The following is a 23,568-nucleotide window of genomic DNA, read 5'->3' on the forward strand; positions in this document are numbered from 1 at the left end:
TCATCGCGGATAATCACAAATATAAATATTTTCCAGAAGAATGCAAAGTAGCTACTTCGAGCGCTTCTTCAGACAAGTAAAACCACTTTTTTGACTAAATAAGGAGTTACTAACTAGTGTGATGTAATCGGGGCAATATAGGTACCAAAAGCCAATAACATTGACACTACCTTCGTTGAGCTAATCAAGTCATCCGCCTCTTTTCACAGGGTCTGGCTTATTCCCCTTCGCAAACTCCCCTGAAATTTTCACCCACAGAAAATTACCATCCCCACCGACATTCCCCCCTGGAAAAATTCTCCTGGAAATTGATCAGCAAAAGAGAAATAAAGAGAAACAAAAAAGAACGAAGAAAAGCGTATAACTGTCCATCAGCTAATATGAAGGGCTGGGTTATTGGGTAGGGAGGCTACTAAGATGCCAAAAACAGTGCATTTAAATGTTCAATTGTCTAGATCTCCATGAGTCTTCACATAAATATAGAAAAAGGCATGAGGGAAGGGGGATAAGAAACAATCTTGCATATCTCTTCATTCCGACTGAGCCCAAATAATGGTGCTGCGAGATGATACTACCCTTCTACGGAAAGGGGAAAGGAAGTTGGAAATATGTGTCTAATCTCTCTTGATTTTTGGGAATATTTCTGGCCAACGAATTTATTATGAAAATAAAAAGTAAAACTAAACCCTGAAATGAGCCGAATTTATTTTGTATAGGAGGGGAGATAGCCCCACCTAACACCCCCCTGTGGTCGTAACTTCGGAGGATGCTTATTCAATCGGAAATTAGGAGTTCTAGTACCTTTTTTAAAAGTCAAAAGTGAATTGAGAGCAACCGGCCCCCGCTCTAGAGCCTTTTTTATATCTGGCCATTCTGCAACCTCTTAGGACATCTGATAAATGTTTCGGGGTGCCCGTTTTGTTCCGAACAGTTGAAAATATCGATCAATTTGCACCCAGGGATGACATAACCCCTGGGATAACGGCTATAAAGCATGCAAAATGTCATTTTTTGAAGGATATGTTTAATAGTGAACAAAAAGAAGGGAGACATGATGGATCTTGAGAGTCAAGTGACGTGAAACTTTCAGGGATTGTTTTCTTGGTCAAAAAGACCATCAATATTTTGTTGTGGTAAGGGGGAGGGAGTAGGGGCCCGGAAATGAGGCACAAAAATCCCTGATCCATATAAAACTTGTAGCCGTATGTCCTTGGGACAAGAGGACTAATTTACAAAAAAAATATTCAAAGGAATAATTCTTCCTCTAACAAAGCAGCCAAAAAAAAGACCCGACTTTTTTCGACTGGCATGAAACTTATATGAAAGTTTGGACTAAAGAGACCCCAGTAAAAAAGACAAAAAATGATCCTTCCCCTCAAAATGCAGTCAAAACAGGGCCAGAAAAGCGCCAAAAACTCTTTTCGTCTACCTTAAATAGAAGGGGCTAACTTTGAAACTTGGGAGGGCCTACTCAATTGATAATTGAAAGTTCTTGTGTCATTTTTTTATATCATAAAGTGCCAAAATCAATTCTATGATACAATAGTTGTCGTAAAAATTCCTTTATTTAAAGTTTCGGTTATTTTTGGGCAAGGCCGGACCGAAAACAATTGGTTATTGTTAGAAAGAAAAAATTCTTACTACATAATCTGCAGAATAATTGTACCTAACACATTAGGCATGCAGAGCCGCTATACTGTACCACCACCACCCCACCACCCTAATGTGCAAACATACAGCCCAAATTTGTTTCTATAGAGCATTATATTTTTATTTTACTTTTGTATATTTCATTAGGATTAAGGGTCAGAGAAACATAATAGAAGAACATAAGGTAGGGCGTATCGCAACGGGGCGCCAAGGGTCTGGGGAGCCTTTGGTCAAGTTAATTCCTATGAAACACCAATGGATATTGAAGATCAAATGCAGAGAGATATTTCTACTACGGCGTTCGTGGTAGCCGACGTGGACCAGGTCAGGGTGGTGCCTGGCCCGACAAGTATGCATGCCGCCCGATCAAGAAAACATCTGAATATTGGCGCGCGGAATGTTCGCCGCTGAAAGCTGGAATCTACGCAACTGCTCCTTGCAAAGGAGCTGCAGAAGTATAAAATCAACGTTTGTTGTCTGTCAGAAACGAGACTTAATGATGTTCTGTCCAAAAAGTTGACCGTTTCCGAATCTGACTCATTCCACTTCTATAACTCGGGTCCCAATGATGGTTCCGGCCAGCAAGGAATTGGGTTCCTAATAGACGGTCCTACTGCATCATGCGTCACCTCTTGGGAGCCAGTGTCACCAAGGATCGCCACGATCAGACTGAGAGGCCACATTAGCCACATAACCAAAATCTCCGTGTACGCTCCGATAAGGGACAGTTGTCACGCGGTCAAAGATGCCTTTTATTATGACCTACAACGAATCATTGACAAGACACCAAGGCGTGACATACTCTTTGTAGCTGGAGACTGGAACGCCCGGCTTGGCAGAGTAGACCCTGACACAGCAGCAATTATTGGCCGCCACACCGTTGGTAGTAGATGCATCAATGGAGAAAGGCTCTTACAGCTAGCCAGATACAACAACCTTTGCGTCACAAACACTCTCTTTGAGCACAAGAGACTCCACCTCGTTACATGGCGTTCAAACGACGGCGTAACAACAGCCCAGATCGACCACATCTTAGTCAGCAGAAGATGGAGGAGCTCCTGCACAGATGCCCGGGTATACAGAGGAGCAGACACAGGATCTTTAAATGGATCCGACCACTATCTCCTCACTTGCAAAGTCCGTCACCGCCTTAGTAGACAGAAGCGACAGAAGGCAGGGAAGCGCTTCGATGTTTCGAAACTAAGATACCCAGAAATCAAAGCCGACTTCGAGTTAAAGCTAAGCGACCGGTTACAAGCCTTGAATCGTGTCTCACTCGTCGATGAAGAATGGGTGCAGATGAAAATTGCGACACATGACGTAGCTGAGGAGGTGCTTGGCCACACAAAACAAAAACAGCGAGCCTGGATATCTGACCACACCATAGAACTAGTGAGAAGAAGCGACCCCTCCTGGGAGGTGCAAAAGAACCCTTAAAAGTAGCCCGCAAAGCAGTTAAACAGTCACTGAAACAGGACAGAGAACAGTACTGGTCAGATCTGGCGAATGAGTTGGAACAAGCGTCCAGGAGTCACAACAGCAGGAAAATGTTCAAACCACTGAAAGAAGCGACAGAAAAAGCTCCTGTAACGGTTGACACACTGAAAGATAAGTCCGAAGAACTCATCCGAACAGAAGAAGGACTCATAGAACACCGGAGAGAGCATTTTTCTGAGCTACTGAACCCTGTAAAACCCCCGTGCGATCTACCTGCCTTCTCGAGTGCTGCTAGAGAGCCCTACGCAATGAACCTCGATCCGCCCAGTATTGCGGACGTACAAAAAGCGCTGAAGTGCATGAAAAACAATAAAACTCCTGGAGAGGATGGGATCCCTTCTGAAATGTTCAAGGCCTCACCAACTCTACAATGCCGCCAAACGGACCTGTTTGTCCAGGTGTGGACGAAGAAGACCTTCCCAAAAGACTGGAAAGTATCAGTCCTCGTTCCGCTATACAAAAAAGGAGATAAGCCCATTTGCGGAAATTATAGAGGTATCTCCCTGATTAACCATGCCCTGAAGATCTTCTACGTCATTCTTTTTAATCGATTCAAAGACGCACGTGACAAGTTAACCCGTCCTGAACAAGCAGGCTTCAGACCAGGCAGAGGCTGTCCAGAACAGATATTGACGATTCGCCTCATCTTTCAGCAGTTAAGCAGGTTTCATCTACCCCTTCTCATCGCTTTTATTGACTTTGCAGCTGCCTTCGACTCTCTCATCAGAGAGGAGCTATGAAGAATTATGGCTGAAGACGGTGCGCCACAGGAGATCATTGAGATAATCCGAAGTGCGTATAAGGACACTGAGACTTGCGTCCGTGTTTCCGGCAATGACACCCCTAAGTTTCCAGTGGAGTTTGGGGTAAAGCAGGGATGCCCCCTTTCGTCTATATTATTCAACTACGCGATAGACTGGATCATGTATAATGCAATGAGAAACCACAGCGGAATAGTCTTCAGACAAATAGCTGGTTTCCTCCAGCCCCTGACAGATCTGGACTTCGCAGACGACGTTGCTGAGCTGGAAAATACCGCCGACAGCTTACAAGGCATGATCGACGATACCTATGAGGTCTCAAAGCGCATCGGACTGGCCATCAGCAGCGCAAAGACTAAATTATTGGCTCTCAACCAACCTGCTCCTTGCCAAGTTACCCTTGACAGTGAACCAATAGAAAACGTTGAGGAATTCAAATATCTTGGCTCTATCATAACACCAGAGGTCGGAGCTGAAAGGGATATCTCTGCCCGCATAGCAAAAGCCTGGGGAGTGTTTAATAGTCTGAAAAAAACATTATGGACCAGACGGGAGATCTCAACCAAAACAAAAGTCAGAATCTATGGTGCAACTCTGCGAGCAGTACTTCTGTATGCTTGCAAGACATGGCCGATCAAGACTGAAGATGCGAGAACTTTGGACGTGTTCGACCACCGCTGCCTTCGTTACATCCTGCGCATTAAGAGATGGGACAAGATTTCCAATAGTAAAGTAAGGAGTCGCTGTGGCCAGTCAGAGGAGCTATCGCTTATCCTTAAAATACGTCACCTGAAGCTCCTCGGCCACACATTGCGCCGTCCCGAAGGCACGATATGTCAAGACGTCCTTGTCTGCGAACCAGTCCCCTACTGGAAGCGTAAACCCGGAGGACAAAAGAAGAAACTACGGCAAGAATACACTGTGGACCCAGGCCAAGGGGGAAGTTTCGAGACAAATAATTAGAGAAGGGATAAAGACTGGGGGGAAATCATTACGGAAGATGCAGTCAATCTGTCCAAATGGTTGTTATAAGTTATTCTAAGATCTTATTGCGCTAGACAGGACAGTTTATCGTCTGGTTCCCCCCGAAATTAAAGTAAAGTAAGATACTTAGGTTTTGTCAATTTTATCCGACATAGCCCGACAAAGGGTGTTGATAATGCATTTATTCACTCTGGTACTTAGATTATGCATTTAAAGGATGTTGATAATGCATTTATTCACTCTGATACTTAGATTTTGTCAATTTTATCCCATGTTTCTGAGAAAGAGCTGTTTATATATAAATTAATCACTCTGATACTTACATTTTGTACAATTTATCTGACATATCCGACAAATTATTTTGATCGTGAATTTATTCACTCTGATACTTAGGTTTTGTAAATTTTATCCATTGTAGACAAGGAAGGGATGCTGATATAGGATCTAATCAATCTAATAATAAGATTTTGTAAATTTTATTCACATGTACCTGAGAAAGTATGTTGATACATAATTTAATAAATCTGATACATATATTCGTTCAATTTTAAACAATATTTTATCCTATGTAACCCAGAAAAGGATACTGATATATAATTTAGGCGGTCTGATACTTAGATTTTGTCAATAGTATCTGACATATCCAATAAAGGATGTTGTTAAAGCATTTATACATTCTGAGTTTTAGATTTTGTCTATGGTATTTGATTAATCTACCAAAGGATGTTGAAAAAAAAATTATTCACTCTGACACTTAGATTCTGTCAATTTTATCTGACGTATCTGACAAAAAATGTTGATACATAAAAGGTATTCACTCTAACACTTAGATTTTGTCAACTATTTCCAATTTATTCAAGAAATGGATGTTGATATAGAATTTAATCACTCTTATACTTAGATTTAGTGAAATTGTTGTATTGTCTGTCTAGGAAGCGACTTCAATCGATAATAAATAGTAATAAGTAATTTGTTCAATTTTTTTTTCATAATTCCGTGAACGAAATTTATGTATTTTGTATCCCAGAGGTGAATTCAGGAAAGAGTTTGTTAGTTACTTAGTAACAATTTTTTCATCCTGCCATAATGACATATCCAACAACGGATATCGATACAGAATTTATGCATTCTGATACCTAGATTTCGTCAATTTTATCCAATGTGTGTGACAGTAAATTCAGGTACAGTCCTTTTCGTACATATCTGATGTTTTAATATATCTTTAAAGTGAGTGATATGCTATAAAACCTTCAAAAGCTTGAAAAAATAACTATTTAATGCATAATATATTTTTAATCAATTAATGCTATGTAAACATTAATAAAAAAATCCATTTTTATACACTATTAGTATCAGTGATCAGTTTTAGGCATTTTGAATTTGTTCCCTAAAATAGTTCACCATGTTCTCTCTTGATATTGTAGCTATTGTCTTCTCTTAGTTCGTAATCTGTAGAATAATCATTATGACATTTTAAGTCATGTACAATTTTTACTGGTGTGTCATCAACCGGGTCAATATACTTTTCATCTTTGGTATTATTTGGTTCATTGACTGTTTGATCAATGGCAGTAATGTTTGCTGGTGCTTTGTTTATCATCGATTCATCTTTATATTCCATAGTGATATTTTCTGTCAATGCTCTTTTTATTTTTCTGGTAATTTCACTGTCTATTGTCAGTTAATTCTTACACAGGTAAGATTTTCGGCACGTAGACATAATATGGGTTACGACATTAGTAGAAGCGTACGCCATTCTTTTATTGAGCTTCCGCTGAATGCTAATACCTAAATGATGACGATTGGATTTTTCAGTAGGTAATGTGTTACCTGCAACAGTAGCAAGGAGTTGTCCTCTATCATCAACGATTATCTTTATGTTGGCATTCTCTTTGAGTGCAATCATCTCCGGAGATCTCAATCTGGCATATCAACCATTTGTACAACGGAATCTTTTAGGTATTCCAAATAAATTTAATTCCTTACTGTCATGACAATGCAAGCATACATTTCCAATAGTGCCACCACTCTTACTTGTTTCATAGTTTGAATACTTCTCCTTGTTGACACTCAATGCTACATTAACTTTTCATGTGAACACACTTTATTAAAATGCTCCATCTTCACTTTTTTTTAAGATATGACTTATGTGTTTATCGTTCCACTGCGTAAAAAATACTGATTTAATACATGTAATAAACTAGGTAGTGTCGATAACCGGCCAAAGAGTACCAATGGTAAAGCCGCATCGTGTCTCTGAGAAATCATAGAGTACAAGTGTTAGAGCCGTAAACATATTTTGTTATTTTAAGATACGTACAAAAAAAAATAAAAAAATAAAAAAAATAAAGTTGAATAATTTCGAAATTAAAAAAGAAAAAAATTGTAGGTTTTTATGAAAAAAAAATTTGAATTAGAGCAATCAGTCCTCATCATTTTGCGTATCCAAAACTGGAATTGAGTTTCAAATTTGAAGTGGAGAAGTGTACTTTTCATAATTTTCTTGCATGAAAGTTAACTGAAATTTCGTTATTGTGTATTCAATAGGTAAAGAAACTTTTTTTATAATTTACTTTTTGATTGCTGGGGTCAACAGAGTTTCTCAAACCCCGTAAATCTATTTTAAAAGGTACATTAATTATTTATTTAACAGAAATCCTTACCTTTTGAATCACCACCAAGTAAAGAAAAAATCAAACAGAATAAAACAATAGAGTCTCTCAAACCCCGTAAAGCTATTTTAAAAGGTACAAGAATTATTTATTTAACAGAAACCCTCGCTTTTTGAAAGATCACCAAGTAAAGAAAAAATCACACAGAATAAAACAACAGAGTCTCTCAAACCCCGTAAAGCTATTTTAAAAGGTACAAGAATTATTTATTTAACAGAAATCCTCGCATTTTGAATGATAACCATGTAAAGAAAGAAAAAAAACAGAATAAAACAACAGAGTCTCTCAAACCCCGTAAAGCTATTTTAAAAGATACAAGAATTATTTGTTTAACAGAAATCCTCGGTTTTTGAATGACCACCAAGTAAAGAAAAAATCATACGGCATAAGGCAACAGACTCTCTCAAACCCCCGTAAAGCTAATTTAAAAAGTACGAGAATTATTTATTTAACAGAACTCCTTGCTTTTTGAATGATCAACAAGTAAAGAAAAAATAACACAGAATAAGACAACAGAGTCTCTCAAACCCCGTAAAGCTATTCCAATATGTACAAGCATCAGTTATTTAACAGAAATCCTCGCTTTTTTAATGACTACCAATTATAGAAAAAATCAAAAAGAATAAGACAACAGAGTCTCTCAAATCCCTTAAAATTATTTTAAAAGGTAGAAGAATTATTTATTTAACAGAAAATATAATTTTTTGAAATATCACCAAGTAAAGAAAAAATCACTCAGAATAAAACAACAGAATCTCTCAAACCCCGTAAATCTATTTTAAATGGTACAATAATTATTTATTTAACTGAAATTCTTTGTTTTTTAATTATCAATAAGTAAAGAAGAAAAAAAACACACAAAATAAAAGTTAATGAAAAATTATTGCATTAAAAAAAAAAAAATAAAATTTATAATTCGACATAAATTATTTCATAAGATAGGCCAGCAATCATAAATAATCCTTTTCAAATTATAATTAAAACATCGATTATCAAGATAAAATTTTTAATCAAACACATTTAGGATACCGAGTTTCCTTACTGAAAAACTACGGCATTAAAAAAAAAAATTATCATACGAACTAAATTATTTCATCAGATACGTCAGCACTCATAAACGATCCTTTTGAAATTCTGCTAACAGCAACGATTCTCAAGGTAAAAATTTTAATCAAACACTTTTAGGATATCGAGTGTCCTTGCTGAAAAAATTCCTTCTTTTCTCTGGCTTTAAATTGAATACAAACAAGCCAATCAGGTGTTAAAATCCTTTTTTTTGCTCAAAATTCGACAAATGAACTACTGTTTGGTTAGTTTTATTTTGCATGATATTTCTAAAGCCAATTAAGATGAAGAAATGTCTTCAAAGTCAAGGCTATAAGAAAAAAAGTTCTGGATATTTTTGTCAGTTTGTAGTTTACGCACTAATATCAATATCAGTAACGATTCTATTTGAACTTTCTCCAAGTTGATAAAATTGGTCTCTAAAGGGTTCATGATAAAAAAAAAATAGCTCACGCTATGCTGAATGTGCTTACAAAAACCCATCTGGTCGAAAACATGTTTGTTATCGTTAATCATTTACAAATATGTAAGAAAATAATGGAAAATACAATTCTCTGGTTCAAATCTGAAACTTTAGTCTATTTTCAGATCGAAAAATAAAACCATTTCTATAAAATCTGAACTAATAAGGGTTTTTGGTCGTAAACTCTAGTTTCTTGTAAGAAAACTATGGAAAATACAATGCAACCGAGTCTCTTAAACCCCGTATAGCTCTTTTAAAAGATACAAGAACCACTTATTTAACACCAAAATTTTGGTTTTAATGGGCACCAAGTAAAGAAAAACCACACGGAATCAGGCAACCGAATCTCTCAAACCCCGTAAAGCTCTTTTAAAAGATACAAAAACTACTTATTTAACACAAAAATTTCGTTATTAATGGGCACCAAGTAAAGAAAAACCACATGGAATCAGGCAACAGAGTCTCTCAAACCCCGTCAAGCTCTTTTAAAAGATACAAGAAATACTTATTTAACACAAAAATTTCGTTTTTAATGGGCACCAAGTAAAGAAAAATCACACGGAATTAGGCAGCCGAGTCTCTCGCACCCCGTAAAGCTCTTTTAAGAGATACAAGAGCTACTTATTTTAGAAAAAAATTACTTTTTTATTGGGCACAAAGTAAAGAAAACCACACGGAATCAGGCAACCGAGTCTCTCAAACCCCGTAAAGCTCGTTTCTTGTAAGAAAATTAAGGAAATTACAATGCAACCGAGTCTCTCAAACCCCGTAAAGCTCTTTTAAAAGATACAAGAACTACGTATTTAACACAAAAATTTCGTTTTTAATGGTCAGCAAGTAAATAAAAACAACATGGAATAAGTCAACAAAGTCTCTCAAGCCCCTTACAGCTCTTTTAACTTATACAAGAACTAATTATTTAACACTAAAATTTTTTTTTTAATGGGCAGATTTTAAATAAAAACAACACGAAATCAGGCAACCGAGTCTCTCAAACCCCGTAAAGCTCTTTTAAAATATACAAGAACTACTTATTTAAAAAAAAATTTCGTTTTTAATGAGAACCAAGTAAAGAAAAACAACATGGAATCAGGCAACCGAGTCTCTCAAACCCCTTAAATCTCATTTAAAAGATACAAGAACTACTTATTTAACACACAAATTTCGATATTAATGGGCAGCAAGTAAAGAAAAACCACATGGAATAAGGCAACCGAGTCTCTCAAACCCCTTAAAGCTCTTTTAAAAGAAAAAAGAAATACTTATTTAACACAAAAATTTTATTTTTAATGGGCACAAAGTAAAGAAAAACCACACGAAATCAGGCAACTGAGTCTCTCAAACCCCGTAAATCTCTTTTAAAAGACAACAAAAACTACTTATTTAACACAGAAATTTCGTTTCTAATGGGCACAAAGTAAAGAAAAAACTCATTGAATCAGGCAACAGTGTCTCTCAACCCCCGTAAAGCTATTTTAAAAGATACAAAAACTACTTATTTAAAACAAACATTTATTTTTCAATGGGCACGAAGTAAAGAAAAACCACACGGAATCAGGCAACTGAGTCTCAAACCCCTTAAAGATATTTTAAAATATACAAAACTACTTATTTAACACAAAAATTTCGTTTTTAATGGGCAGTAAGTAAAGAAAAACGACACGGAATCAGGCAACTGAGTCTCTCAAACCCCTTAAAGCTGTTTTAAAAGAAACAAAAACTACTTATTTAACACAAAAATTTCATTTTTAATGGGCACCAAGTAAAGAAAAACCACACGGAATCATGCAACTGAGTCTCTCAAACCCCGTAAAGCTCTTTTAAAAGACACAAGAACTACTTATTTAACACAAAAATTTCGTTTTTAAGGCAAGCAAATAACATGGGAATTGCTATTGGGGCATGCAAAGTATATTGACATGTAAAAATATGTCACGAGATGAAATCGAATTAGCATGTATATTTGGACTAATGAGATGCGAGACTCTTCTAGGTGTGAGAAAATTAAGTCTAAATAACCGGCAGTTTCTCGTTTACATGTGAAATCTATCTAATATTCTAATTTAAGGAAAATTGTTACTTGTCATTCGTAAAGATGCAAAGTATATTGACATGTAAAAATATGTCACGAGATGAAATCGAATTAGCATGCATATTTGGACTAATGAGATGCGAGTCTCTTTTATGTGTGAGAAAATTAGGTCTAAATCACCGGCAGTTTCTCGTTTACATGTGAAATCTATCTAATATTCTAATTTAAGGAAAATTGTTTATTGGGGCATGCAAATAACATAGGAATTGCTATTGGGGCGTGCAAAGTATAACATTGATTACTACTCCAAACTGATTAGCATCATAATTCACAAAATCAATAATATAAGGAAGAAGCACATATTCAAAAAGTTTGCTTATATTGCAGGCGACAGTAATAGGCCTATAAGAATCACATTTATTTACGTCTTTTCCTCTCTTTACAATTGAGGCAACAGTACCACATAGGAAACTATCAGGCACAAAAGAACAGCAAAGACACATTTGAAAAAGTAGCTGCAAATGTTATACTAGTTCCCGAGAATCTTTCCGTAAATGAAAAACACTTATACCATCAATATTAATAGACTGAGACTTCAGCCGCCTAATCGAATCAGTAATTATATCAGCTGACATAGGAGGGACGTGCTTTTGTTGCATTTTTTCGGGAAGGCACTTAGCAAGGAGTTGGGAATATCGGCTATGTACAGCGAAATTAACACAGGAAAAAATATTAGAATAATGTTGGATCCAAGCTGATTGCGGAATATTATCACTCTTATAATCAGTAAACTTAGAAGAATTCGTCACAAACTTCCACTCTTTCGAACTGTTTGGAAAATTAACTCCAGCTTCACGGACGGACCGTAGTTGTCTTTTATAAGCCGTTTTCGTTTTACGTTTAATATCAAAAACAGTACCACGAGAGGGACGCCCACAAGCAATCCAAATACGTAACCATAGCTTGGTCTGATTTTTCGCTTTTTTCAAAAGAGGGTCATAATTCCAAACAAACTTTCGCGTGTTGGACCGAATACGTTCAATTGGGACAGCTACTTGTTCGGTTTTTTTCAAACATAAAATGATTTGATGATAATACGTATTCAATTGCAAACGAGCACTGGGTGAAGTAACTCCGCAACAGAGGAGGTTATAAGGCACATTAATGGTATTCAGCAGGCTTGCAAGCGTGGCCACATATAGAGGCCAATCACAACGATTCCAATTTCGCCGTTGAAAATAAATTTTGCTTACATCCAATCTATTCATTTTTTTTTGTCAGTGTTATTTAAGAGAGGTGGGTACTAACATGCGCTACACGTTCTTAGATGCCTACAAATATACCCATCCATGAATTTTTTCAGGGAGGGGGGGGAAGGTAAAAAAAGGTTAAAAACGTATAAAAAATTTGCTTGTATGAATTTTTGTTGCAGTTTTACGAGTCAAAGAAACATTTCGGGAGGAGTTCAAAACCCCCCAACCCATTCTGGATACTGCCTTGTGTTTACACATAAATTCTCGGTGGCTCAAACAGTCACATAAACTAGGTGACACCTATATTTGCTAGTTAATTCCTTAGGGAGGTTAATCTACTATATATATATATATCAGACAACGTCAGAAAGGCTTGAGTAACAGAGAGTGGAGGACTAGACTCGCGATCTTTAGGTCCTAGGCTCAAACTCAACATGAGAAATTTAATTTTAGAATATATTCATTTCTGAGTAAAATTTGCATTTGCGATGAAAAATAAATATTAATTATTTTACGCATGTGAGTGGATAAGACGTTTTGTTTAAAGGATAGGGTGTTCTTGTTTGTTTGTTGTTTTTTTTTGTTTTTTTTGTTTTTTTTTGTAAACAAGTATTTCTAAAGTCATTATTTTTATAAAGGCCCACTCAGAATGGAATTTAGTAATACCGAGATTTAGCTAGGGCTAATTTGAGCCAATCAGATTTATCACTGAATTATTTTCATTGGCTGAAAAGTTCAACGAAAAATTAGCACTAAAATAGCACGAATTAGTGTTATTCAAATTCCAGTATTATTCAAATCTAATGGTGAATGGATAAAAATCCTCGTTTTTTTTCTCATGACTGGGAAATAAGAGTGAAACTATCAGGCATAGTTTTACTGGGAGGGGCAAGGCAACTACAAAACTTTGTATTATGGAGATGGCGTAAGATAGTCTTTATTCGTTCCAAGCAAAAGAGAGTACAATAAAAATTGTCTTTCTTTTTCATACCTGTTGTCTGAGAGGCTTCACAGCTAGTTGATCCTAAGTTAAATCTGAGAAATTATAACCTCAATGTAAGAAATTAAAGGAGGAGTTAGCAAATTTAGCAAAAAACTTACTTCTGTGCAGCTTCAACTAAAGCTTCATGTTCCACCCCCACACCAGCCAGTACGATTCTTTCCGGAGTAAAATGACTTCTTAAAAATGTAAAAAGGGTATGCCGATTAATCTTATCGATATTTTCCACTGGACATAGTTTTGGAAGGCCCAATGTGTTATCCCTCCAAGCGGCCTAAAAAGGGATAGACAGTTCATGAATAATAACACAAACACACGTAAATGACACAGGAATATAGAAAGAGTATGAAAATTTCAACTGAGAAACCTGTTTTGATATCCACAAGTGGGATACTACTTTTTAAAACTACAAAAAGGGAGATTTTTTTTTTGTTAATCCAATTTCAGTTAATACACGGGCCTGCATAGATTAAATGACTTGCTGATATTTGTCAATTTGTTTTCTAACCCGTCACTACAAGAGAGGACAAAGACAGAGTAAAACATAACCCAACGAAGAAAAGAGACTGAATACGCAACCCTGAAAATACATAAAAAGTGCATGAAAACACTAGATGAACTCAACTGCCGCAGGAGCGACTACCACTCGTACGACAACATTGCTCTAAAATTATCAATATGTTTTCGAACGACCTGCTATGGTTTTATAACTTTATAATAAAGGTCAATACAAGAATTGCGTGTCCACAAAGGTAGCTTCAACAGATACTTTGCATAAAAAAGCAGTACAACAGAATTTGTTTAATATCATATTTCTGAAGCATTCCCCAGAAAGGACCAACATACAGAATATGCGGTCGCGCAGTTGCGTTACATAACCTAGCTAAATTATGCGACTAAACAGATTTACTTCCAACACTGCTACCATATGACGTATGAATTCATTTTTGCAGGGGCCAACAATGAGCAAGCGGGTATCTCGCACAGAAGTCCCGAATGGGAGGCCCTAATAAGTTAACGAAGACCCTGGCTTAACCGTAGTATCTCTAGATCTAATACAACATCAATCGAATCATTCCATTTAAAAAGAATAGTTTCACTGAGTTTCAATCCTATAGCTGCGTTGAAATTAAGACCACTTTTCCGGCATAGATCATTTAAAATTCTCCTCGAGGCGCGTAATGGCATGGCAAGCCGTTATAAGAGTCTCAATCTCTTATAAACCGATAAGATAACATGTATATAACTCAAACCAAGAATGTAAATACTGACTGCTAGGTTACCATATAAATCCTGATAGGCTCATATCAAATAGTTCGTGTTAACGAACTGTATAGTAAGAGTGACTCGTCTCAATAGTAACCGAAAGTCTAAAAAACAGAATTTTAATATCAATATATACATCAAAAGAATCGGATTTTTATGCTGATTTTAAATATATAGGTTTCATCAAGTTTAGTCTTACTCATCAAAAGTTACGAGCCTGGGAAAGTGTGCCCTATTTTCGAAACTATGGGAAAATAGCCCCCAAAAAGTCAAAGAATCTCATCGAAAATCACACCATCAGGTTCAGCGTGTCAGAAAAACTTACTGTGCGTGTTTATTTGTTTGCCTTTTTTCTTTTCCCCAGGGGTGATCGTATCGACCCAGGGGTCCTAGAATTTTGCGAGAGGGCTCATTCGTACGGAAATTAAAAGTTCTAGTGCCTTTTTTAATAAAAAAAAACAAAAAATTAAAAAAATAGTCACTTTTTACAAAAAAATAACGTAAAGGTTGACCCCTACCTTATAGGCCGAATACAGGATATATTCGTGGACCATCGTATTGAATGCATCGTGGCTACCAGCCTGAGCTTATTGTACCATAAAATCATTCGGTACAGTAAGCTTGGGTTGGTCAATCAGATGATCACTACTTGAATCAAGAGCAGCTCCGCAGATATTATCAGCATTTTACTCAATTTCTTTTCCAACTTCATTATACCAGAGGTAACCATACTTCGAATTGCAACACGATCACCATTTGCAGGACACTGAAGGCTGCAGTTAAGCGTTTCAGTATCTTCTGCACTAAGATTGGAGAAGGGAGGTCAAAACTTTCGGTGGCGGTGGTCTTTCAAACATTTTTACCAGGAGCAGAATCAAACTTAGCATTACGTTTGGTTCACAGGGCAAGTTTCCACAAGGATTTTGGTTGACGCTTTCAGAAAAATATGTTATGCAATTGCTTTTGTGCTTGTTTAAAGCTTTGGCAAATACACGATTTGCGTTTTTCCTACCATGGTCAATCAGCCTGTTCATAGTCGGTCACAATCAGGCCTATTCATGGTCTGTCACAATTAAGCCATACTTGGAACCCAAACTTTGATTTCTGACAAGTGGACAAGTACGAAGTTCCGGGACCAACCTTGGATTTGCGTTCCACGTCTGACTTTCCCTATTGGCTTTTATGGCGCACTTATTGGCGAGCCAATTAAGAGCACAATAAATGCTCATAAGAACAGGAGCATGGTCATTGGAAATATCTGCAGATATTGGTAAAAATGAAATATTAGTATACGGCTAGTGTGTGAACCAGTTAAGGAGCTGTCAATCACATAACGAAGAACAATTTACTTTGTTAACATTGCCAAGCATTTGGCAAGATTTTCTGTTATTGCAAGCTGCTGCGAAGTGGGTCACAATATTGTCATCAACTAAGCAATTTTTTATGGTAATTAAATGACTATTATAGGAATCTATTAAAGAGATGTCATTACGCTTAGAATACTTTTTTTTATTTATTTTGTTTTTGCTTTTTTTCCTCCTAGAAAGCTTACCACCACCATCTTTTAGTTGATATAAAGATTCCATTGAGGAGCCGAGACCTTTACCTGGTTTTATATGTTACTGGCTAAATAATAGATCTTCCATTATACGTGCAACGAAGGGATTATCAAAATTTCCGAAATATTCAGATAAATTAAAGCTAATGCACACTATCAATTTCCTATAGGTGTAGGCAGGGCCGTATCAGGAGTTTTTTCGGGGGGGGGGGCAAAAAACTTAAAAAACGCATCAAAAATGTGTTTATATTCATTTTTGTTACGTTTTTTATGAGTCGGACAAACATTTCAGGGGCATTCCAACTCCCTAACCCCCCTGGATATGGTCTTGGGTGTTAGGCATCAAAGTACACAGAAATACATTACATAAAGACAATTCATCACTGATAGCCAATGAAAACTTTTATCTTTCAAAGAGAATGGTTGCCATTGGCTGCTAATGATGAAAATCAACTACAATTGCTTGCAATAAGTTATACCGAATACGGGGATGGATTTATTCATTTGCTGTATCCCCATAGTTACTTCTCTTATTAGTCAGACACAGGCCCGTATATACGTGGGTTATTTTTATTTGGAGGGAGGAGGGGATTCTTAAATAAAACCAATAAGAAAAAAAAATATAGACCATGAAAAAGTAAGAGGGAGAGAGAGTGAGAGAGAGAGAGAGAGAGAGAGAAAGAGGGTAAAGGGAGAGTGGAGAGAGAGAAAGAGAAAATGCAAAACTATATATTCGCATAATTATCGTAGACAACTAGGCCGCATCCTGGATTTTGTTCGGAGGGAGGGGGGAAAATTTTTTGTTAAATTTTTACGAATCGGACAAACATTTGAGAGGGAGAGGTTGGAAAAAAGACCTACCCCCCCCTCCCCGAGATACGGCCTTGGTAGCCAAAGTGTATGTGCAATTGGTTGGAATCTAATAGTAAATAGAAAAAAAATCGGCTAAAGTTTTAATTGCTTCTAATCGGTTACGAGTACCCGTAATTCTCAAGAGCACATAATCTAATCCAATACGAAATAAAAATTAGATATCCCGTGGTACACCAATTCAGATTGAAAAAAAAAATATTGCCTAAAGGATACAAGAGAATCATCATTCACAACCGAAGAAAAAAAACTCATCAGTTTTGTGCAAATGATGAGCTAGTTAATTAATTCTCGAATTGCATTTCCAATAATTCCCGAATAAATTTGTGATTCAATCCATGTTCCCTCCTTTCGGAAAAAAAAAAAAAAAAAAAACTTACAGCATGGATTAGTTCCAGAAGAATTGGATCCTGATTTGGTTGAATATTTACATTTTCTAGTTCGTAGCTAACAACTTGTCGGGCAAATTCAACCTGAAAAACATTAAAACCCAATGAAGAAAAAAGAAGTATTAAAAAGAATTACAAAACGAGAGTTGGTATGGGAAAAGGCCTATACCAAACAAAAAAAAAGTAAAATCTATTACCTTTTATCCATAGTTATATAGCTTTATGGATAGGATGAAAGCTAAAGCACTAAAACCATTATAACCTACAGCATTACGACCTACATATAAAAAAAGGTACTCTTCTATTAAACGGACTCTTTTATATAGCCTAGTGCTAGTTTGGTTAATGCTAATGAAACAAAATAAAATAGGATGAATATATACTAGTTTAGAAACAAATTTGGGCTATATATTTGCAAATTGGGGGGGGGGGAAGCATACCATATATTAAATACGTAACCTAACCTAGGTACCTCCCCCGCCCCTAAACCCCAAAAAAAATAAATTAAATACAGTTCTTGCCTTTGTTTATATCCCAGAAGGCATTATAAACCTGTTTCCATCACGCGTCTCAGTCTATTTTGTGACTGGTATGCATAAAAGAGTCCGTTTAATAGAAGAGTACAAAAAAAAAGATTAAAATAAGTGTTTTTTCATAGTTATACCAATGTTAAACAAAGACACGTGGAGTCAGGTTTTGAGGACAATCAATTACACAAAAGTGGAGCAGATGCTAATATACCTGTTAAGTGATTTGATGTTTTTTTGTTTGTTTTTTTTTATTGTGGACGGGAGTGTATTTTTATCAGAACGGTAAAAACACGTGAGTTATTTGGAAAAAAAGAAAATCGTACAAAAATCAGAAAAAATCAAGCCTAGAAAAAATCACTGCGAGCAAAAGTAGCCTACAGCCCAATATTTACATGAGTCGGCAATTTGCCTGAAATAGGACACCTTTCCTGTTGCAGAATCCGAGTAATGAAATGCAGACTGAAACCATATGTCATCTCATTCAGAAGAGAAGAGGCACTCAAGTTCACAGCATTCACCTAACACAGTGGTCAGCAGCCATTTTAGTTAAGAGACTCAACGCATAAACTATGGGACGATTATTTAATATCTGACAACAATATATGTTTATTAATGTATCAAATCAATATCATAGCTTTAGACCTTGACTCAATTGCGAGTGCCCCAACTGCAATTGCCCCCACCCACAAATAATACTATTTACGTTAGTTCTACCCTAGGATGAAAGGATGATAAACTATCTATCTACAAGTAAAATGAATCATTTTATGCATTGATTATTAAAATAATCATTATATATATATATATATATATATATATATATATATATATATATATATATATATATATATATATATATATATATATATATATATATATATATATATATATATATATATATATATATATATATATATATATATATATATATATATATATATATATATATATATATATATATATATATATATATATAGCTTGTCTGTTTTTTATCTTGACTATGCTGAACAAATCAGGGTGAAATAAAATATTTGTAGATGAAAGAATGCAAACATAGGAACAAAAATACTGAACTGTACCACATTGTACCATATTTTGTGGGATTGTACTAGATTGTACCAGTAGAGGTTAAATGTACCAAAATGCTACAATTGTACCACGTTTGGCATCACTGGCAGTGTTACCAACACTTCAAAACAAAATGTACCAGAAATTGCATCAAAAATGTACTAAAGACAAAAAAATGTACCATATCCCAAATTTTTTTCGTCGGTGACGTTAAGTACTATCTATGAAAATTTTGCATAAGACATTTCCATTCACTTTCTTTCTCCATTCCTTTGTTTTTTCTTTCTCTTCTAATACAGTACGTTATTCCTGACAGTATTTGAAGAAATCGTTCGGAGTAGCATATATTACAACAGAAACATTTTACTACAGGCTAACAAAAGCCGCTGTTTTTCGGCCATTTATAAACTTGGCAAACTTTTTCAAACTCAAAACGAGCAGAAATTAACATGAGTAGGGCTCAAAACCCCTATGCCTTCCCAATCCAGAACACAACTTGCACTTTACTGAAAAAATATAAATGTTTTTACTTTAATAAATCAAATAATATTAACATTTTGATTACTGAATATCAGCATCATGGTTGCAACGGCAGCAGCAACCTAGTAAAGAGTGAACTACAGCCCATAGTAATTAAAAGTTGAAAAACGTGTTTTCAAAAAAACTGTCTAGTGAAAAAAAATGCCATCTGACATTGAATCAGGAATGGTAACTATTATTTCCGTTAATCTTAGAAGTAAAAATTTATTGCGAAAAGACATTTATGGTGATTTCGAAACAGAGCCGGAAACACCTTGAAAGTGGTGTCAAATCGAATTAAAAAACTGCATGGAAAAATACTTATTCCATTGGAATAAGCATGGTCCAAGACCTTTTATAGGATGATTACTGTCCCCCCCCCCTTGAACACCAAGGAAAATGACTTTTTTGCATCGGTAGCACTGATCTGTCTCCTGTTTTTTTTTTTCAACAGGTCTAGTGGGTTACCAGAACATCATAAAGAGATTCTTAATATCTCATTCAAAAGCTTTTTCTCATATCTACGTATTTTAAGGTATAAGAAAATATATTTTTACTTTGAAAGTTGAGCTTTCTTGTCTGCAAAACGAGCGGGCAGATATTTATGTACAAAAATTAGCTTTTACATTTGTTTTATAAAATTAAATTGTTGTTGGTTCCGAAAAGTCAAAGTATAAACACATACACATACGTAGTATGTGTATATACTATGCTATAAAGTAAATGTTCATTGCAGAGTGAGACTAATGAGATTTAAACACTCTAAAGTGGCGTCAGAATAAATATGAATTATCCATTGGAATTGCCATCTTAGCTGACCAAAACTGAGCTTCTGGACGAGAAATCGGAGATATCCACTTCTCATCTCTTGAAGCTTTTAAAAATTTGCTTTAAAACGCTAAAATATCAGTTCGTTTCAAAACATTATATTATTTTACTTCGGTCACATATTTATAGGAAACAGTCAAAATTAATTCTTTTTCATTTATCAACATACAGGAGCTGTTTTTTTAAGTTATTCCAAACAAAAGAATATCTATTTTAATTTTCCATTATTCCAAAATATTAATCATAAGACTAAAGTTGATTTTGTATAGTAGATCAATAGAAATAAAGCTAAATATGATATTTTGCATAAAAATTCATTCCTCCGCAAGGAACTGGAGACTCGCCAGAATAGAATTGCAAATTAGCCAATCAGTTATTCTACATCCTGAAAAATAAACATTATCAATGAATGCAATTTGACTAGTGCTAGTAACAGGATAGCTAAGTAAAAACAGTCTTGATTGACGGGTGTGTATTTGTCAATTACTTATTTCATGAAAAAGTAAACAACTCCATTGTACAAAAAAAAGAATAAAATAATTGGTACTTATGCATTTTATGTCACACACCGCTATAGACTGTAGAGGGAAATACTACACGAAACCAGTCAAACTGGTATTTGCAATTGATAAATGGATCGCAAAGCGTGGTTTCTCATTGTGTTTACAATATTTTAACTATTGCTTTTGGGGTTTAGGGGGGGAGAAAGGTAGCTAGGTTAGGTTACTTATTTAATATATGCTATGCCTTAACCCGACCTCCCCCCTCCTAATGTGCAACTATATAGGCCTACTACGACGTGATTTTTAAACACTAATACATGACAATTTTGTCTTCACTTATTTCGATTAAACAATTGTTGATTTGTTAGGTACAAAGACCTGCAGAATTTTAGTATTGTATATTTTTAATAACAAAACAAAAAATTTATCAATTATCATATTTTCTTTTTAATTGTAGGCTACTTCAAGATATTCATCAGGTTTAAAATATCAAGGATTTTCAAAATGAAATTTTATATTTGGAAAGGATTAAGTGAAAACTTGGATAACCAATCATACAATGCCGTATTTAGGGAAGTGGTAGGGGGTTCGACCCCCCCCCCCCCAAAAAATAAAATTCGTTGGGCTTGTGAGAACGTAACAAAAATGCACATAAACAAATTTCTGATGCGTTTTCTACATTTTTTTTCTAAGCCCCCCCCCCATGAACAAAAATCCTGGCTATGGCCCTGCATTCATGTATAAAAATAGGGAGGGGGAGTCAAAAGTTCAATTTTAGTCAAAAAGAGCTCCATATAGCCTACAATTAGGCAGTTAATGATAGTAGCAAACACTAAATTTATAAAGAAAAGAAATAGGGGTAAATATCAGCAAAAAAAACCGTAATAAAGAGGAAAACTTTGTTTTTTTTTCGGTACTGTTGTACTTAATGGTACACACAAAAGAAGTCAAGTTTGGTAAATGGTAAAAAAAAGAATGAATATATACTAGTTTAGAAACAAATGTCGGCTATATATTTGCACATTAGGGGGGTGGGGTAAAGGACAGCATATATTAAATACCAAACCTATATACCTTCCCCCCTTAAACACCAAAAAAACAGCAGTTTAAATATTGTAAATTCAATGAGAAACCACGCTTTGCGATCAATTTAGATAGCAACTACCCGCTTTACGGGTCTCCAAGACTGCATTCCTTGGACAGTCTCACAGTATAGGGATATAGCAGTAAGTTTACCGCAGATAATTTCTGACTCTTCATTCTCGGTGCGAACAAACAGCTCCTCCCACTTATTCTTGCATTAGCGCGTACAAACAGCAACTCTCATTTGATCTGCCATCAGCGGTCCAAAAACACGTATTTTGGCAGAAACTTTCTCAGAATGCCTTTGAAACCAACTTGAGATTTCGAAACCTACTTTTAATTCCTAAAAACATCTAATAATAACATTGCACTACTAATTACCGATTTTCATATATGTATTGGAATAAATTAGTTTCTTCAAAATTTAGTGTTCCAACGTTGAAGCCAAGTTTCGCGGTCAAGAGAAATCTGACTTCTCTACCCGTGAAAATATCTAATGTCGCTTATGTTTCTACGTTCTCTGGAGCACTCGCACCTCGGTCCGGGTTTTTTATAATGGGTGAGATAGGGAAAGATCATACTGCCTATAATTTATATACTGTGGTCACTCTATAGCGCTATGTACCAATTAGTGCAACAGTACCTTTTTTTCTTTTTCTCATGTCATAAATTAAGTTTATGATATAATAAACTTAGTGATATAAAAAGTGCTAAATCATAAACTTATGAATTAGCACTTTTGCAAAAAAAAGTCATGGAATAAGATGGGTCCATGGAGACTGTCATGAAGTCCAGACGCCATTCAAAATGGTAAAAAGATGAACCCCAGAAAGCACGTGCTATGATCTAGTAAACAAACCCTTATGCCCATATAATGGTTCAAGCTATAACAATATCCTCCTAGAATTCTAAATTGACTTTTAGCAGGTTTGTCACTTGAATGTCTTTCTCATCTAAGTACTATTTATTAATCCTTATGTATACTGGGATGATTTTGGGTGGAAAATCGACTTACATTTACTCAGCAAAAAACATTTTCTACTCCTTTAAAACTTCAAACAATTTTTTATATCACTCGAGGGATGCTCACAGACCTCTGCACCTTCAGTCATCTCGTCGCCTAGTTTTATAGGACAGCAAAGCTTCATCTCTGAAAAATTTCCTTCTCTACAATGCTATTCTTTCCTACGACGAACTCCGTCCAAAACCGACAGCACCAAGCGGTGGTCTACTTTGTAAAATTGTACACGCCAGGCAGAGCACGTCATCAACTTTGCCTCACGTGGCACAACCAGAAATGGTACGAAGAAACAAGTGGCATTAAAAGAGGTGTATCAGGAGCCGGAAAGAGGAAAACTCATTTGGAAGCCCGTGCCAATGCCACCGATATCAAAAGTTTGTTTGGGAAGGGAGAGGTTTTATACAGAAGACAAATGAAACAAAAAGGCGAATAACAAAATTCTCAAGACTTGGGGGGAAGCTGGGGCGCCCATATGAAGGAGCGCAGGCGGGCTCCAGCCCCCCCCCCTGGCTGAATGGCACTGCCCTATATTTTTATATTTAGTTGTGAGATTTCT

The 23,568-nt window shown here is 35.8% G+C and overlaps 1 protein-coding gene across 1 annotated transcript in view; it reads right to left on the reverse strand.

The window, feature by feature from the left end:
• Nucleotides 1-23,103, reverse strand: part of LOC148943776 (mitochondrial-processing peptidase subunit alpha-like) — a 78,614-nt gene extending 55,511 nt beyond the window's left edge. Inside the window, 3 exon segments of the mRNA XM_089101237.1 lie at nucleotides 13,479-13,651; nucleotides 17,452-17,544; nucleotides 23,086-23,103. Of these exon segments, the coding sequence (XP_088957363.1) occupies nucleotides 13,479-13,651; nucleotides 17,452-17,544; nucleotides 23,086-23,103 (284 nt within the window).
• Between the last annotated feature and the right edge of the window lie 465 nt (nucleotides 23,104-23,568).

The sequence above is a fragment of the Artemia sp. Qi Xiang Cuo genome, chromosome 15 (assembly GCF_049724085.1).
Source record: "Artemia sp. Qi Xiang Cuo chromosome 15, ASM4972408v1, whole genome shotgun sequence".
NCBI classification, from domain to species: Eukaryota; Metazoa; Arthropoda; class Branchiopoda; order Anostraca; family Artemiidae; genus Artemia; species Artemia sp. Qi Xiang Cuo.